The sequence below is a fragment of the Malaclemys terrapin genome, chromosome 6 (genome assembly GCF_027887155.1).
Source record: "Malaclemys terrapin pileata isolate rMalTer1 chromosome 6, rMalTer1.hap1, whole genome shotgun sequence".
NCBI lineage: Eukaryota > Metazoa > Chordata > Testudines > Emydidae > Malaclemys > Malaclemys terrapin.
In genome coordinates this window covers 101,070,773-101,089,577 of record NC_071510.1, presented here as the reverse complement: position 1 = coordinate 101,089,577, position 18,805 = coordinate 101,070,773, and the positions used below count along the sequence as shown (strand labels likewise).

General features: G+C 37.0%; 1 protein-coding gene across 3 annotated transcripts in view; it reads left to right on the top strand.

Annotated features, from left to right (window-relative positions):
• The window catches only part of NDUFS4 (NADH:ubiquinone oxidoreductase subunit S4), a 62,995-nt gene extending 46,796 nt beyond the window's left edge, over positions 1-16,199 (top strand). For 2 of the 3 annotated variants that reach the window (XM_054032980.1, XM_054032981.1), the window contains 3 exons: positions 6,692-6,864; positions 11,893-11,966; positions 15,983-16,199. In XM_054032980.1, coding sequence (XP_053888955.1) covers positions 6,692-6,864; positions 11,893-11,966; positions 15,983-16,086 — 351 coding nt within the window. In that variant the 3' untranslated portion in view covers positions 16,087-16,199. Of the gene's footprint in view, positions 1-6,691; positions 6,865-9,639; positions 9,741-11,892; positions 11,967-15,982 lie in introns of all 3 variants that reach the window. The other variant, XM_054032982.1, reaches the window with a different exon arrangement.
• The last annotated feature ends 2,606 nt before the right edge of the window (positions 16,200-18,805 follow it).

Sequence of the window (18,805 nt, the reverse complement as noted above, 5' to 3'; positions counted from 1 at the left end):
ATACAGTTTACAAGATGTGTTGTAAGGTGTTCTGCTGTGATTTCCCCACCACCATTAAACATGCCGTTGCATTATTCTAAACTAGAGAATAAATTCTACTCTCACTGAAGTCCCAATGGCAAAACTCCAATTGACTTCAGTGGGAGCAAGTTTGGGCTCTCTCTCTTATAGAATACAGGCCTAGTTTTCTATTTTTTCCATACAGTTTCACAGTGATTCTCTTCTTTCCATTCAAGTAGAAACATTCATAATTAGTCAAATCAGGCTGATGCAATTTTTCTTTTTAATTTCACTGAACTTATGAGGCCAGTTTTAACAAAACTGGAAAGCAGAATTATAGAAAGTAAAAATGATTTTATTTCAAAATAAAGATTTCATTTCCTTTGCTTTATTCTTGCCGCTTTGTGATTCCCGGCAAAAATATATTTGAGCGCGAGATCTCTTTATACCTCATGTGGAAGTATGTGGAACTTACTACTTACATTTCCAGATACTTTATTTTTAATTTCTAAGACACAATTATTCTATCCAGCAACAGACTGAACCCATTATACTTTTTAGTGCTTGCCTTGTCTGTTGCTGTTTTGTTGAATATACTTTGATACTTCACTATGAAATTTATCAGGACACTGAGGGAAGCAAAATATTTCTATTTATTTTTATTTTTAGTACTGTCTTTAAACAAATCTTTAAAAAAGGAGACACACTTATGTAAATATCATTTTTGTGACTTTGTCACAGAAAACTAGCTTTTAATATGTACATTTTTGTATGACTATAGTGCAGTGTATAAATAAGGTAGGTTCCTGTGTTCAGATTAAAGCATGAATTTTGAGGGGACACCATTTTACACCCTTCTCTTCCCTTCATGTTTCCCACTTGAGGTGAGAATTAATGTATGGAATTAATGTGGATCTGCAGTCAAATATGTTAATGGATTAGTGGAATGTTTTTAGAATGGTAATCAAACATGCCACTGTTTGCCATTTTATTGCTTTCGCTCAGGACAAAACAACCACAAGTGATATTGACCAAATGGTCCAGGGAAAGAAAGACATGTTATACTCTAGTTTTGGAGTGACTTTGCATGCCAGGCTTTTTTTTTTCTGGTGGGACAGAAAACATAGGAACTGTTAGATTGGCATATGCATTGAAAAAGGAGGGGAAAAGGCTGCTCAAAAGGAGAGTGGGTGTTTGCAAGCTTCACTCAGACCAGATAACTCTGCTCAGAGACCTCTTCTGGATGATGACTGCTCCTTTGGCATATGCTCTGTTAGGTTTTTAATTGCAGTGTAGATGTACCCTGTGGCTGGGGCTCAGGCTAAGGGGATGTTTAACTGCAGTGTAGACATTTGGCCTTGGATTGGATCCCAGGCTGTAAGACCCTACAAGGTGGGAGGGTCCCAGAGCTCAGACTGCAGTCAGAGACCAAATGTCAACACCTCAATTAAACAACCCCTTAGCCCAAGCTCCATGAGCCCGAGTCTGCTGGCATGGGCCAGCCACAGGTATGTAATTTCAGTGTAGACATGCACTTAGACGTTCCTCTTGTAATATTTTTTATTTCACTATCAAAAACAGATTAGAACCCAACTGAAAACTCCCACACCTCTCAGACATGTTCTCCAGAGTGTCTTTTGTAGATTCATCACCCTTCTTTCTTTACCTGAATATTTTTCACTTTTAGCAAAAAAAAAAAAAAAAGTTTTTAATGTAAACATGAATTAAGAGACTAGTGAACGTATGCTATGAATATGCTATGAATATTTAGATGGAGGAACACATTATGGGTTACACATGTTGTCCACAGAATTATTATAGTAATGCAAGAATATTCTCTATGCCTTAAAGAGAATGTTGTGATCCATGCAATATGGAATTTCCAAAGGGCAAATATCCTCCCCCCGTCCCCCCATGTTTATATCTATTAGATAAATGTTTTCTGCCCATATTCAGCTTATTCTACTCCATCTTTCTACTTGTGCTTCACATTGATTTATTTTCTTACATTTGTTTCAAAAGGACCATAATGAATTCCAGAAATGTACATGTTCTCACCTTTATTACAACCCAAACAATTTAAGCACAGTGAATAAAAACTCTTATTTACAGCAGCTACATAATATATGTGATTAAAATTGCCCAATAGCCCGTTTTTGTGTGTTAAGTCATAACTATATTTTGATTGCAATACATTTTCTAAGTTTAAAAGGAAACTATGATTTTATAGCAAAACCTGATGCAATTTATTACTGACCTGTCAAAACATATGAGGGTTGGGGGAAGAACAAACTCTCTTAAACTCCTGTAAAGTGCAGAAAATGTCTATTTATTCCTGTTTTATAACAAGTGTAAACTGTGGAGGTTAAGTAGGTGGAGCAACCGGAAGTAATTACTAAGGCCAGTGGCATTTCTGTGGTTTAATACAGGCAGAAGCTAATTATTCAGTTTTTATTTAAGTGAAATGATGCCAAAAAGGAGGGTCCTGCAGAGCAGCTGCACTCCTTCAGTATTACCCTAATTTACCACAGACAACTGTCACAAACAGAACTTTTAAACTTGATATATAGCCACGAAAGTAAGGAGCCTTTTGTCTGGAGTGCATGCAGAAGAACTCCTTTATACAAATCAACCGGCAGATGACGGACAATGATGAAAATTTGATTCTTTGAAGTCATAATGGTCATTGAAATGTGTGAAATTCTGGTATTGAAAAGAGAGCGGCTAGCAAGACTCTAAATCCTGGGTGGCTGCTGGAAGCTTACTGGGAGGTTTTTCTGCATTTTGACATCAACTTCCCATTGCTTGTTCCCTGCTTCCTTTATTTTAAAAAAAGGGGGAAAAGTTAAACAGTAGATATTTGATAGCAGCATTTCACACAATTTTTTCATATGTGTATGAGAGTTTTCATAGTGGAGAGATGAAACTTGTGCACACCTGATTCATATGAGCAAAAATTGTAACTTTCATAAATATTAATATGTAAAAAAAAAAAGTTTTGCTCTCCTCCCTTGCCTTATTAGTTTCTTTTTTTCCCCCAAGACTGTCACCTTTGGAGTTTGCCATAATAGTGGGATACTTTAACAGCCCCCTCAGAAATGAATTGGGTCACCTTCATGATGAATTCTACTTTCATTGACCTTAAGTCTGTGAACCAGTTTTTTCCTCTTTGGATTCTGTAGCTCATCAGTAGGAAATGATACAAGTGTTCAACAGCCTGGATTTTCAATACTACAAATCTTTCTAAGTAGCATAAATTAAAAAGAAACGTCTCTTTGATTTGACAGACATTAAGAATTTTTGAGGGGGGCTAAAAATAGACATTACCAAAGTTTTATGATATGTTGCAACATGTTATCAAAATGCTAAACCTTTTTTAAAGTTATTTTCTTTAAAAAAAAAAAAATAAAGAAAATATTGTATATTCATCATGCAGTACAAGTCCAAATTTGTTTTTTGAATGGGAGGATAAATAACATCAACTAAAATCTGATCCAGTTTTGCCAGCCTATTTAATTTTAAGCATTGAACAGTTCATCTCTTTAATCTCAAATTTCTCCGTTTTTTTTCTACTTTTAATATTTAATACCTTTATCATTTTTTTTAAAAAACCCTAACACTAAGTATACTAATACAAAAGCAAAAATTTGTAAGAAGCACAATATTAAAAAGAATGAGAGCAAATTGAAAATAGCTGTCAAAAACATCTTTGTTTTGGAGAGTTTGTTCACAGGTAATTTCAATGAGAACTTGAACTCAGAACAAAGCACTGAAGACACAGAGAAAGTTCAACTTAGTGCAGCATAGTTCTTTTCAAGTATTATATTGTTTTAATGGAATCTTGGAGCGGGAGCTTTAGCCCATTGAAATGTCGCTTAAAGGACAGGTTCTTCTGTCACTAGCTGGAACTGTGTGGATGAAATGATCACAATAGAGTGTTGTAATGCATTTTAAAAGTGTGAGAAATCAGTTTGTCTAGACTAAGAGTGCGCCTACGGGGAATAGGAATTTTAGAGCTTCTGTGCTCTTTAGGTGTCAAGTATGTGATAGATGCCAAGCCTTTTTATTCCATATCTTTGGCAACAGCTCAGCTATGCTACAGTACCTTACATGTCTACTGCAAGCAAAAACAGTGATTCTATGTCAAGACGACTTGGGCTTCAAAATCCAGAAACTCATTGTCCTAACAACTGTCTGTTCAATTGCCAACTCTAAACTGGGGAAGATATCAATAAACAATTGCTAGATTCCCAGAAGGCATGGAAACTTTAGCTATAATGAATCAAAAGTATGGAGAGCTAGCAACATCATATAGCTATTTTAATGTCTTAAAACAGGCAGTTTTTATTTGCACTTTGAAAAGATCTTCATAGGATGAATCGCATGCTGCTAGAAAAGTTAATTTTATTATTTGAAGCCAATCAAGTGCCCCAAAACTCTGACTTTTTTTTTTCTTTCAGTTAAACTAGACTGGACATTTATTACAAGAAATTTACAAATACAGTAATCACTGTGTTCTGAGGGCAGCATACTGCAATTTTAAAATCATATTCAACATACGCCAGTATTAAAATTATTACATTATATGCAATACTTCTGTGTTCTTTTTGGTGTGGAGTTTAGGGCTCTAGGGGGAGTTTACTACCATCAAAAGAGAGAATTTTAAAAGTGTCCTTAAGTTTATTGTAATCTCATTTAATATAACACCTTTTTATCCTGAAGGATCCAAAAGCTCTTGAAAACTTGATAAGCCATAGATATGGTAAATACAAGAACTCTTTAACCATCATCAAAATCCAGACATCTCTCTGAATCACTGTAGATGAAAAAATTAGTTACAACCAATTTGTGAGTGTCAAAATAAATCACAGTTGCGAAAATGGCAATATTAATGAAATTAAAAATGCTTTTCATTGTGCAATTTTTGTAACTATCTTTGCACATAGTAGGATCAATATTATTTCATCAACTACAGTGTTCAGTTTCTCTGTCGCTCACACATACTTGCCCCCATGTATATCTGTGTGTGTGTAATGTAACAATATATATATATATATATATATATATATATATATATATATATATATATATATATATATATATATATATATATATATATATATATATATAAAGTATGGTTTACTACTTCGTTTCTATAAACAGACAAGCCATAACAGTAAAGCCGCACCTAATTTTTACTGCAGATGAAAAAGTATTTGGTTGATTAAACACAAAATTTGTTGCCAACTCAAATAAAAACTTCAAAGTATTTCTTTTTTAAATTGTAGTTTCAGATTTTAGCAGAATTAGAAATGCCAGTCTGTTAAAGTATGTTTTGTGTACGTGTTGCAACATTTAAGTAATTGTTAGTGGTGGTTTTTTAATATCCTGGCTAGACTGGTATTCAAAATAAACATTACTTGGGCTTAAGGAAAACACTCATGATTAAGTTGTTAAAATATTTTGACAGTTTGCTTTAGGTATAGTCTGAGCTCAAATTTTACAAGTTGGAAACTTCCTGTGGTTTTTCTTTCGTTCTGTTTTAGTTATAAATGCAGGACAAACATTTCACTCTCACTCCCTGATTTAGTTCAGACAAACTGATCTTTCCAAGTTTATTTTGTGAAGTGAAACAAAAAATGAAATTCCTCATTTCTAGGGAGGATCTGGTGACAGCATCAAAAGCTTTTAAGTTTGCCACAGAACAGAATCCTATGAAGTTGGTAGCTGGAGACTTAAACCCAAAATGACTTGTTTGCCTCCTCAATTCAAGTCCTGTCACCACTGGCAAGATTAGTTCAATATGCCCGAAGTTCAGCTGCACATTTCTGGACCTTCACCAGATGAGCATTTGTTCCTGGAGAGAGACAAGGAGACAGTCCAAGAAGCTCCCATTGGCATTAAACTTAAAAGTATCTGAAGTCACGAGGAGTTAGCTGGCTTCTTTCAGCAGCTTTGGATGAAGAATTTGATGATCCACTTTACTCTGTTCAGCAGGTGTCACGGTGCTAGGATGAATTGACATGCTAGTTATATTTAATTGCTGTTTAGTTTTTAAAGTGTGTTCATTTCAGTTATATCCAGAAAAATTACTTTCACCAGTGTCTCTCTCATGAATAGATTGATTCTTTGATGATTATTTTTTGTCTATTTTATTTTTGTTACCTATTAAAAGTTTTGAGTGTCCTCATGGTCTTTATCTAGTGCTTTACTGTTGAGTACAGTTAAATCTGGTTACAAGACAATAGCTTAATTAGCTACAGCATTCTCCTACTAACCTTTTCCACTAACACTTGTAAACAGTTTTGCTTTTTAAATTATAAAGTTCCTGCAGACTTCTTCCCCTTATAAACCAAAAATATAATCCCAAAACATCAATACAACAAACATTGCATGAGTCTTAATGAGAAATTTCCCAATCAAAAATGTCAAACAGAATATATCTTTAAGTAAAATGAGTCATAATATCAGAAACTCATCAAACTGAGCCTGCTGTTTGAGGAAAGATGAATTTACAGGGTATACCTTCATGGGGTTTTAATAAATTAAAAAACAAAACAAAAAAGGTTAAAGGAACATTCCTTTTAAAATAAAGAAAAAAATGTGTGGGAGGTAGTGAACATTGATACTTATATTAGCTTCTTTGATAGAGTAGTTTTAAACAAGTTGCATTTTTTTTCTCTTTCTGTAGGATATCACTCCTTTAACTGGCGTTCCAGAGGAGCACATAAAAACCAGAAAAGTTCAGATTTTTGTCCCGGCGCGTAATGCTATGCAGGCCGGTGTCAACAACACGAAGAAATGGAAGCTAGAATTTGATACCAGAGAGCGCTGGGAAAATCCTTTAATGGGCTGGGCATCTACGTGAGTCTGATTTTTAAATGATTTCTCCTCTCATATCTTCGCAGATTTTATTTTGAAATGCCCTTTGTATATGTAAATCCATGTGTATTTAACCATAATTATAATAAATGGTTGATGGGTCACGGTGATCATGATGAAATTTTAAACATAATAGTACACGTGCTGCTCTCTCTATTAGCATAAATAGGTTTAGAAACAAATTTAGATTGCATTGCTGCAGGCTAGAAGAGGCTGGAAAAAAATCTTCAATTTCTTTCTCCACCTAATTTAAGTGTATGGCCCAAAAAATCAAGGATATGAAATGTAGTAGCGAGTTGTAAGCCTCACTGTAGTTGACGGTCATTAATTACATCTAGTCCTAAACCCCTCTGAATGGTCCATTTTTAATTAGCCAAAACTTCAGATAAATGTATCTAGTTCATGAACAGTCTTTAAATATATTTCTTCATAAGTATTTACATCACTTTACCCACTTTTCAAAATTATGGTATATTGCTTGGTTTGGTATGCTTTAAGATGTTTTGTTGACTTGATGAAATAAAAATTGCAGCAGTGATAACTGTAGAGTATCACCTACTAAACAGTCTTGTCCCCGTTTTGATCCTGCAGAATTTTTATAGCATTTCATAGGCACTTTAATCAGTGGTAGCAAATTTCATAAATTATCAGAATTTGGCACACTTCTCCTAACATCACTGTAAATTGCCACTGAAATATCATTTGCTACAGACCTATTCTGAAAAGTTAGCACTTACACATTGTCAGCAAAACTTGTTTCAATATCTCACCCATTCCAGAATTTTTTTTGAAACATTGGAAAGAGCACAGTCCACATTTCCCCTAGCAATTATTTTATATTACATTAGAGCTTAGTACCAAAGCGACTGAAACTAAACCCTTAATTATCTTTGTCCTATGTGGTTTAAAAAAAAAACACACCTTAAAGTTGAAATAGTATAGATTGTTTGTTTTATCTCTTTAATATTCTAAATCCAATCACAAAATATATGCATAATTTTTAAAATAGTCTATTTTAAAATGTATTTTTATTTGAAAATTAACCCTGAGCTCAGGTCTGTTTTGCTATGTTCCGTTTCCTGTACAGTAGTTGATACGACCAACACCTATATCAGCTCCCTGATGCCCAGTGTAGCAGGAAAAATATTGAATTCAGAAGTGAGCTCTTAGCTGGTAGGAGAAGGAGAGAATGAATACTAACCAGCATATTTTAATACAAATGATTTTGAAATGTTAAGCCTATGAGTGTAGTCTATTAATGATTTGCCATCTTAAACAGCACCCTTCAGACTCCATGTTTTTCACCTGTTGGTCTTTAATAGTCTTAAACCAGTTTTTTTTTTAAGGGCATCATGCTCTAATAATAATGTAATAAAATAGGATTAGGCTGATTTCTATACTGTACATAACCACTGAACTGTCATCAAATGTTTCAGAGTGGTAGTCGTGTTAGTCTGTATCAGCAAAAAGAATGAGAAGTACTTGTGGCACCTTAGAGACTAACAAATTTATTTAGGCATAAGCTTTCGTGGGCTACAGCCCACTTCTTCAGATGCATGCAGTGGAAAATACAGTAGGAAGATATATATATTTTCATGTTCTCTGTGTATATGCCCAAATAAATTTTAGTCTCTAAGATGCCACAAGTACTCCTCGTTCTTTTTGTCATCAAATGGTAAATCATAACCAAAATGTTTTTAAACAAGTAGCTCAGAAGAAAGAGGCTGTGGATCACCATTTTCCCTCTCTGTCCACCCCTTTACTCTCCCCCTCCCCCCACTCAACCAAGTACCTAACAGTTAAAATATGTTCTTTATTTTTATCTATATTTGTAAACATCTAATGATACTGTCGCAGTATCCAGTAACCCCTGCTTTAGTTAAGATTGAGTTTGAACTTCTATCCTAATCCCGTACTTTTCAGCTTTTTTCAATTTCTTTTCCTGGGTGAAATTTTGCCTGATTTTCAGCCAAAAAGGCAACTTTTACATTTACAAAATAATCCTCCAGAAGAATTAATGTTGTTACCAAGGTCTTGTCTATACATGATAGTTATTCCAGAGTAAGGTGGGGTGTGAATATAAAGCGGAATAGCGATTCCAGAATAATTGTCTGAATAACTCCAGGTATGGACTCTCTGATTCTGGAATCAGTGCGCCTTTTTCTGGTTTACCTTAATCCAGATTGAGCTAATTTTAAAAAAGACAATTTTATTTTGGAATAAGTGTGCCCACATGGAATTATTTAGAAATAGTTATTCAGGTGGGATAGCTCAGTGGTTTGAGCATTGGCCTGCTAAACCCAGGGTTGTGAGCTCAATCCTTGAGGGGGCCATTTAGGGATTTGGGACAAAAATCTATCTGGGAATTGGTCCTGCTTTGAGCAGGGGGTTGGACTAGATGACCTCCTGAGATCCCTTCCAACCCTGATATTCTATGATTCTATGAGTAGCTGTTCTGTGTACATAACTATCTAGTAGCATCGCACCTTCAGTTATCAGAGTTCAGTACAAAGATTAATAGGTATAAACTAATTTATAAAACCTTTGACCCAGTTGTGTTTACACTCAATCCAATGTTCAAGACAAAAACATTGGGTAAATTTTCTTTGGCCTACTTACAGCTTATTTCCAACTAGCTGTTCAACGCAAGAAATAGCTAAGATTTTATTTTCTTCAACATAGCTCTCGCAAAGTGGCTATCAGTGCAAGTATTCTTCATTGAACATCAAATCTGTGGTTCCCATCTTTTCATACCAGAGTCCTCCATGATGTATTGGTGATGGCGACCTACCATGCCATGCCATGCCCTGGAATAGTTGCCATGGAGGAGATAGAGGACAGCTGTGTTTCCATTAGAGGTGACTTCTTGTACGCAAATAACTAAGAGCGCTCATATACTATAGTAATAGACCATTTAGAAATGTGTATTAGTAAATAACTTGCTTCTGAGATCTCTGTTGGCAATATCATGCCCTCTCATTTATCCTCTAACATCTGCTCTCTGACCTTCAGCATCCTAATTTTGGCAATAGCCAACTTACAGAATGAGGGAACACAGTTGTACCTTTATATAGGATGAACAACTTCTTCAGAGATACTCCCTGGTGAACATAGAGATCAATAGGCAATCTGCTTTATATATCCTCCATCCCCATAGTATCTGATTGCTGGAAAATTGTCACCATATTTGGTACTGAACAAACTTGAGGGTTTTGTAACCCAGACAGGGTTTTACTCCTCTCTCTCAGGATTTTACTGCTACTTCATAATAGAGGGTGGATCTCTTTTTCACAGAAGATGATAGCGAAGATCAAAGGTTCATCACGTGGTCCCTTAATATAACTAGTGGTCATGCTTTGGACTAGTTTCCAGTTTTTAATTCTCTTCATTGCCTTTTTATGAGATGTCCTTATCTTGGTGGCTGATCTGCTTGGTCTGTTCCCCCTCTTCACTTTTCTCTTTGAGGAGTAAGATGTTAGATCACTGGTGGATCCCATCTGCACATTAGTTTGCCCAGTGGATAAGATTACATGTTTCATCTTTTCTGCACTGGAACTAGATTTTTTTTCTTTCCCCCCCTCCCCCCCTTCAGAGGCTTTCTTCTTTATTGAAGAGTGTCACGTCCTTTGTACTGCTTTTCCTCTTCATCCATCCTTTTGACTTCCTAGGATGAACAGCCAAGAAGAAACCCCTATTGCAGTTCTTGCTGTTCAGCCTTTGGCTTTTTCAGTGATCCACCTCCCGCTTTCTTAAGCACTTGCTGTCTCAGAACGGCAGGACGCCAGACTAGGTTTTATGCTCCAGTAGTGTTACCCCAAATTTCTTCCTAGAATTGCTGTTAAATTTGCAGGTTAATCAATTACCATATAGCTTTACTCCTTTGTTTTCAGTGCTCTAGGTGGAATTTTTATAGCTGCTAAGTGGACCCATAGTTTTTACTATGGTTGGACCCACATTTCAAAAATCATTTTGCTACTTTGTGCCTTTCAGAAATGAGACTAAGACAAATGATCTACAAGTAACAATTAGCTTATGTGTTTGGGCTTCTGAACACTACTCTTTTAGCTCAGAGGGCTTCTGGACTTGTTTTATTAGGGTAGAGATGGCTTCTGTTGCATTTAAATGCTGCTCTGGAAAGACTTGCGAATGTGGAGGTCATCACAAACATAACTTTGTCAATTTTCAGGCAGTTCTAGATGCCAGGTTTGCTCAGGTATTCTCTAAGTCAGTGGTTCCCAAACTTGTTCCACTGCTTGTGCAGGGAAAGCCCCTGGCAGACTGGGCCGGTTTGTTTACCAGCTGCGTCCACAGGTTCGGCCAATCACGGCTCCCACTGGCCGTGTTCCCATTGGCCTGGAGCAGTCACTGGGAGACGCGATCGGACAAACCTGCGGACGCAGCAGGTAAACAAACCGTCCCGGCCCTCCAGAGGCTTTCCCTGCACAAGCGGCGGAACAAGTTTGGGAACCACTGTTCTAAGTATTCCTGGCCTACTTGCTGTGAAGTCCTGCTTTCCCTTCTGCAATAATGTAGATTCACAAAGCAAAAAGAGTAAAGACAGGCTCCTTGTCTCTTTACATTGTTCAGTATTTACATCTTTCACCTTTTCAATCCCTCAAAATTCATCTTTCTTTTTCAAACAGTTTTAGAATTAAAAGGTTGTCATAGAGCACTGGTTGCTTATGTCATTGGCATATGCTTAGGAACTTACATAGTTACAATTTTAAAATATCAGTTTCTGAAAATAAAACCAAAAGTTTAACACAGATTGTTTGAAAAACAAAGAAAAATCTTCCCATGGGAAAAATCTTTTTATATTGAAATTAAATCCTAACTTAAAAGTAAAAGGACTCAGGTTTGTTTGGGGATGATACATTTTCTTTATGGTGTCTTTAAAAATGTATACATAAAGTGGCATTAGTTAGACCATGAGGTGCAAACATTAGTATACAAAATGCTTAGTGTTACACTTCAAATATATATTAATATTTTATGTTTTACATCTTACAGTGCTGATCCTTTGTCCAACATGGTTCTAGCTTTCTCTACTAAGGAAGATGCCATTGCCTTTGCTGAAAAAAATGGTATGTATTTGAGAATTCTAGGTCATGGCAGTATTTGTGTTTGAGTACATTTTGTTTAGATAATCTTTACCATTTGGGAAGAAAAGTTACATTTAATAAAGTAAGCAATAGTGTTTTGAATCTAACATTCTTTAAGTACCAGTTTTAATTTTGATAATTACATATTAAAAATCCCTCTTTAATTATGTAGTTACCTCATAGTCAGTAGCAGCTCTGAAAACTTTTGGTTGTTGTGTATGCCTACTTACGAATTTGGGAGATAGGATTTGATAGCATGTGATCAGGGGTCTATTCTTGACTCTGCTGTGTCTGATCTTGTGCGAGTCACTTAACCGCTCCCTCAGTCTCGCCATCTTTGAGATGTTTATTTCACTGTGGTATTGAGAGGCTCCATCCATGTTACGTGTGAGGCAATTAGTTTCCGTTTGTTAGAAAGCACTAGAAATGCAAGTATATTAGTAGTAGTCATTTTTAATTTTGATTTGGCAGTCTAATGGACTGCTCATATGCATTAAGATAAGCACATGCTTAAATCTCTAAAGGATTTGGGCCTTAATCTTCTAACAGGCCATTAGAAGTACTATGTATACAGTAAGCAGTGTACAGTGTGTTAAATAACTTTTTAGACATTTTTCTAACAATGTCCTTTGCAAGTGGAATTTGCAACTGCACAAGGAATTTGCTCCATTACTCCAGCTTCCGCACACAGTTCTGCCAATGAACTTCATCTTGGCCTACAAACGATTACTATTTTCAGTCCTAGGCACCTCATGAGTAGGGAGTGCCTGTCAGATCAAACTGGTGCCAAATTATGTGGTATTTATGATGTGTGCACACATGCAGGGAACTAGGAGAAGCCCTTCAAAGAGATTTTCACTTAATTCCTGTCACTACAGGTCATAACTTGCATCTCCAGAGGTGAAATACTAGGGTATTAAACCACAATGTTGCCTAATCTTTCCCCATTCAATGTATTTCTGAATTTAGAGTGGTCACAGTTCAATTAAAAATAAACTGAATTAATTACCCCCCAAAAATCTGTCTGTTTCCTTTGGGATACACAAATTACTGTTTCAGAAAAAGTTAAAGAATGCAGTAGTTTTCACTCAGTCCTCACAGCACCTTCATCTCCCTCAAGGGCTGCAAGGTATGCAATGCTGCATGTATAAAGTACTGGATGAAAGGTGATGAGCAAAGCAGGAAATCAGGAGAACCCAGAGCTGCCTTAATGATAGCACTTCTGTTCCACTGCCAGGTTTTCAGCTTAATAGGTGCAAAACCTAAGAGGGGAAACAGATACTTAATCATCTCGTTAGCATAAAAGTCAAGCTTAAACCCATCTCCTTGGACATGCCTAGTCTCCACTCTTCCCCTGTCCTTTTAATCTGCGGACTTGAGTATGATGCCTGATGTTTACTACTGCTCATTGTGGAGGACTTTGCCTGCCAATTTACCTTATTTGTGCCTCAGTGGCAGTGGTGCTGATTCAGCCTTTAGCAACATGTAGGGGATTGCAGGATCAAGGCATAAAGCCTTGTATAAACACAGAAGCTGCTCTAGTTTAACTAGGGGTGTGATTTAAAAAAAACAGTACAAACCTCCTGTGTAAACATATGTATCTATTTAATACCAGTTCGGTTTGCACTAATACACTTCCCGATGCCAGTAAAATCAATATAAACTAGGGTAAAATCAATATAAAGTGTCTACACAGATGTTTGTACTGGCTTAAGTGATTTGATTTTAATATCACACCTTTAGTTAAACTGGTGCAATTTTATGTGTAGCCCTTATCTGTCTTCAGACCTTATTAGTTGGGGATCTTAAAACAGGCAGGCCTGGAAACTTAAGTTATTACTTTGTGCGTGTATAAATAAATAAATAAAGCCTGTGTATATTGGGGGAGGATGTGTGTGTCTATATATATATAGACACACACATATACATATACATGACTCGCTGTATTTATGACAATGTCACTATATTTCATTCTACTTTAAAAAACGCATTCATAAATACTTGTTAAGAAAAGAGAGATCTACTGAATCTCCTCAGGTTCTTCTAAGCTGGACCAAAACTAGTGTTCAGACCAACAATTTGTGGCAATTGCTCTAGTAAATTAAATTATAAACTTGGGTACATAGTCTCTGTGTGTGTATATTTATAAAAAATAAATTAGGGAACTGACTATGTACCCAAGTTTATAATTTAATTTACTAGAGCAATTGCCACAAATTGTTGGTCTGAACACTAGTTTTGGTTCAGCTTAGAAAAAGCAGAGGAGATTCAGCAGATCTCTCTTCTCTTCTCTTCCCAGCCAGCTCCAAACTGAAACTCTCCAGCCCCTTCTCTGCCTTTGTCCCTTTCTCGGGCCAGGAGGTCACCTGATCTTTGTTCTCCAACACCTTCAGTTGGCACCTTTGCAGAGGAAGGGCCCAGGCTATCAGGAGACAGGGTGTCGGCCATTCTCTGTACAGACCCTTGCACATCCTTTCCCTCCAGGGTTCTGCAACAATCTCACTTCCTAGATACTTAAGAAATGCATAAGGGAAACTGAGGCACCCACGCAGTATTTAGAGAAAACATTAAGAACATTCCCACTTCGTCTCACTCGCATATCTCAAATATATCTTACATATAGGATAAGAGATGCTTAGAGCAAATGCAAGACTGTGATTCGCTCAAAGGGGCTTTGCACAAAAGTGTGTCTTCTGTTCTCTCTGAATGGCACAAAGCTAACTGAATACAGCCAGAATGTATACATTAATACTGTCATGTTATAAATGTTTAAAAGGTTCAGAAGTATATGTTAGTATTTTGGGTTTTTTTAATTTTTTTTTTTAATTTAACTTTAAGGAGGAAATTTACCCTTTCATTGACATCAGTGAAACTTGTGCTTCTGTAAATTTCTAACTTAAAAATGGAAGCATTTCAACTGTTTAATGATTGAGTGAAATCATGTTGCAGAAAGGGAGCCCAAACTTCATAATAACAAGCGTTGTATGGGCAACTTTCCAGATACCTGGAGGCTATATCTAATTTGCATATTGATTTATATAAACAGTGTTCTCACTATCTCTACTTTTCTGACCTTTTTAGCATTTCCTTTGCAGAATTATCATATTACTTATCTTTTAATGTTTTATTCCATTCTCTCTTATCCCCATTTTATTTTCTTTCTCTCTCTCTCTCTCTCTCTAATATATACACACACACACACCCCGATATAACACGAATTTGGATATAGGTAAAGCAGTGCTCCGGGGGGGGGAGAGGGGGTGGTGCGCACTCCGGAGGATCAAAGCAAGTTCGATATAACGCGGTAAGATTTTTTTTTTGGCTCCCGAGGACAGCGTTGTATCGGGGTAGAGGTGTCCTTTTCTTTTTACTCCTTTCTACCTAGCTTTGATTACTTATTCTTCTTTTTCATGGCCTGTTTTCTCCCTTTTTCTCCTTTGCTTTGCAAAGTCTCCCTTCTCTCCATATTCTCTCCCACCCCCTTTCCCTAGGTCTCCTTTATCTTTCCTCACATCATCCAGTCTCTCCTTCCCTCCCTAACTTGTCATTTCCCCTTTTGTTGAATCCCCCCCAGCCTCCCTCAAAGGGCACATGCATTCTCAGAGTCATGGTGTCTCAGTCTGACGTAAAATATAGAGATGTGGACCCATGAGATTATGGGACTATATACCTCACAGTCGGTGCTCCCTTTTGTGCTTTCCTACTGAAATAATGCCCCAGGAAGGAGCAGTGAAAGTTGAAGTATGCAATATCTGATATCTGACAAATCTGAGAACAGGCGTAGGTCACATTTAGGGCTTCTCTATGTTATAGCATCATTCTCTACTGCTGATTACAAAAGAATAAACTAATAAGTACATATATATTATATATCAGAGGTGTTTATATTTCTTTTCTGTTAAATATTTAAAGTTTTAATTTATATTTCTTTGTTCATTTACTCCATATTATATGCTGTATGTGTATTGTTTAAAATTCTCTGCATGTTTTTTCCCCAGGCTGGAGCTATAATGTTCAAGAGAGGAGGATTCCAAAGCCTAAATCCAAGTCTTATGGTGAAAACTTTTCTTGGAACAAAAGAACAAGGGTGTCCACGAAATAGGTTGGCATTGGCTATCTCTCTGTCTGACTGTGAATAAAGTCAGCTGTGCTGTATTTATAGTCCATGTATAATACATCTCTTAATCTCCTAATAAATTTGACCTTTAAACTACAGATGCATCTTGTGGTGTCTATTTAAAATGTTTTTGATGTCTCCAATTGAACCTGTTACAGCCTTCCCTATATAGAGAGGAGATTTGGGGTGTTCATACCTCTAGGAAATTGCTGTACTCGGAATCCATTAAAAGGAATGTTTGAAATCAGCTGCAACATTAAGGATTGTGCCTTGCCTTTCATAGTAATTTTGTAGTTCAATACGTTGTTTAAAATCACCACCCTTTTATGTAGATGTTCTGTTAACAGGAACTCCTCTGTTTTTGTTGTCATTATGTACAGGAGAAATTCATCAGTCTGACAGCATGGTATGGCATGCAGAAGTCGGTATCTGCTTATTATTTAAGCTGTTTGGTGGAACTGCATGTACTATAAGCTCCTTTCAGTCCATATTAATACTGTGCTGTAAATGTGACTTCCTAGAAGCATTCATAATCTGAGTAACAAGCTAGCACTGTGTGGTTGTGTTTAAAAATATTGTATATTCCTATGAATTTGAGCTGGAGTCTAAAAGATCAAGATTAGTAAGCCCTCCTGTTCGATATACCTTCAAAGTACAAGTAGATGAGAAATTTTAATACTTAACTCCTACTTGCAAATTAAATCAGAGTAGTAAGGTAGCAGCTATAAGGTGCTCTTGTAACATTAAATATATGCTAATATACCTATTTTATCACACCTAAATTTTACTTTTAATAATATAGAAAGCAAACACTTACCTAAACTGCAGGTTCCATAAAAATACTACAGATGTTTCATCAGCCTTTTTACTAAAACATGTAACCCAGCACTGTGATGGTGTATTTAATTATTAGAACGTTTGTCGTGTAGAATTCTATATTTGTAGTCTTTGACTTACCAGTGTCTTTTCTTTGCCCTTTATTGTTTTTCAGTAATTTTGTAATTGACAAGTTGAGACATCAGCAGATAGTCACTGACGAGACTTATAAATGTTGGTATAAAACTTGTGTACAACAAATAGTTTACCCTGAGTCCCACAGAAGAGTGTTCAGACAAGTTCCATTTTTCAGATGGCTGCTGCTATTTATAGGACAAGACACTTGAAAATGGTGCAACTGCAATCCATTGGTACACTGACCAAAGGAAAACACAAACAGATGTCTAGGGTGACTCAGGGACATTACAAGAATATCACGGAGTCTATTTCACAAAGTTGTCCCAGTGTGCTGGCTGACATTTATTTAAACCATTGTTTTTTTTACCCAATTTCAGTATAATCAACTGGCTTGCTGATGTTGCTGCCTTCTAAACACAGAACTCATGTTCCAGCCACACCCTAGTTCATTATCTTTCTATTGCATTGTGCATGCGATGATGTGCGGTGGCATCTAAGTTACTCCAGAAATCCCAGTGTGCACCAAACTGGAGTTTTGAACAGCCCAGATTCCATTGCGTCGCTACATCTTTCAACCCGACTAGCACTCTGTCCACCACCAAGGAGACACTGGTAATAAAATCCATCCGATAAAATCTTTTTTGGTTTCCTTTCACAAGCCATGAACAGCAAGATCCAGCCTCCACATAGTGGACCTGGGGCTCCTGCTTCAACCCTTGTCAGTACTCTCTGACCATCATGGGCTAGATTATTTTTTGGTTGGTTGGTTTTTTTGGTCCTAAAATATGCAGATTGGCACCTATTGGTGTTTCACCTGGTTTTGATGAAGTCTTCAGTCATCCTCAAGCCCAGACCCTATCCATTTTCTCCAGTCACATTCCCTGCTTTCTTTTCCTGCATTTGGTTGCAAGCCATTAAAAGTTACAGGGCTAAGTATCTCAGGAACAAAGACACTGATCATGGTGGAAAGCTAGTTATTGGCTGAGCCTGCCACTATACCATCACTCTTTACATTCAATTCAACAGCATTTCTCTGTATAGAATGCAGTAACTTTTCAATGCCGCGTTTGATCAATGTGAAAATATGAGGGAATGTTCTAGGCATCAAGGGCCAGAACTGTATATTTTGGAGAAAAAGGAGGAAAAAGGGGTGGGGGAGGGGCCATATGAAGACTCTGCTTGCTCTTAGCAAAGCGACAACCTCAGGCACATCTGTAATTGTCAATAGATCAGACTTGTTCCTGGCACCCATTAATGCTTTCAGCATAACAATACTCCTTGAAATAGTGTTTTACATATTGACAGCCTGACTGACTTATCAGCCAGCCAGAAAATAGAATAATGACTTGGGGGAAGGGGGAATGGAGGTGTGCACACAGCCCCATCATGGAGAGGCAACATGTGGGATCCTAGTGTGGGGGGATTGGGAATAGGGCACACATACCCCCTGGTGGGGAGAGATTGGAAAACCCTCATGGGGTGGAGGAACAAAATGGCCCTTGCACTGGGGGAAGGTCTGAATTGTGAGGAGGAAATGGTGGGGCAGATAGTTCCTGGCATGGTGAAGGGGGGAATGAGGGTGTAAACAAAGCCCCTTTTATGGGGGCAGAATGGCATACTCTTGAATGGATATGGGGGAATAAGGGCACAGAGCCCCTAATATGAAGAGAATGGGGGACAGAGGGACCACACAGACCCTGACATTGGGGAGAGGGAATGGGGCACAGAACCCTGGTAGAAAGGAGGATGG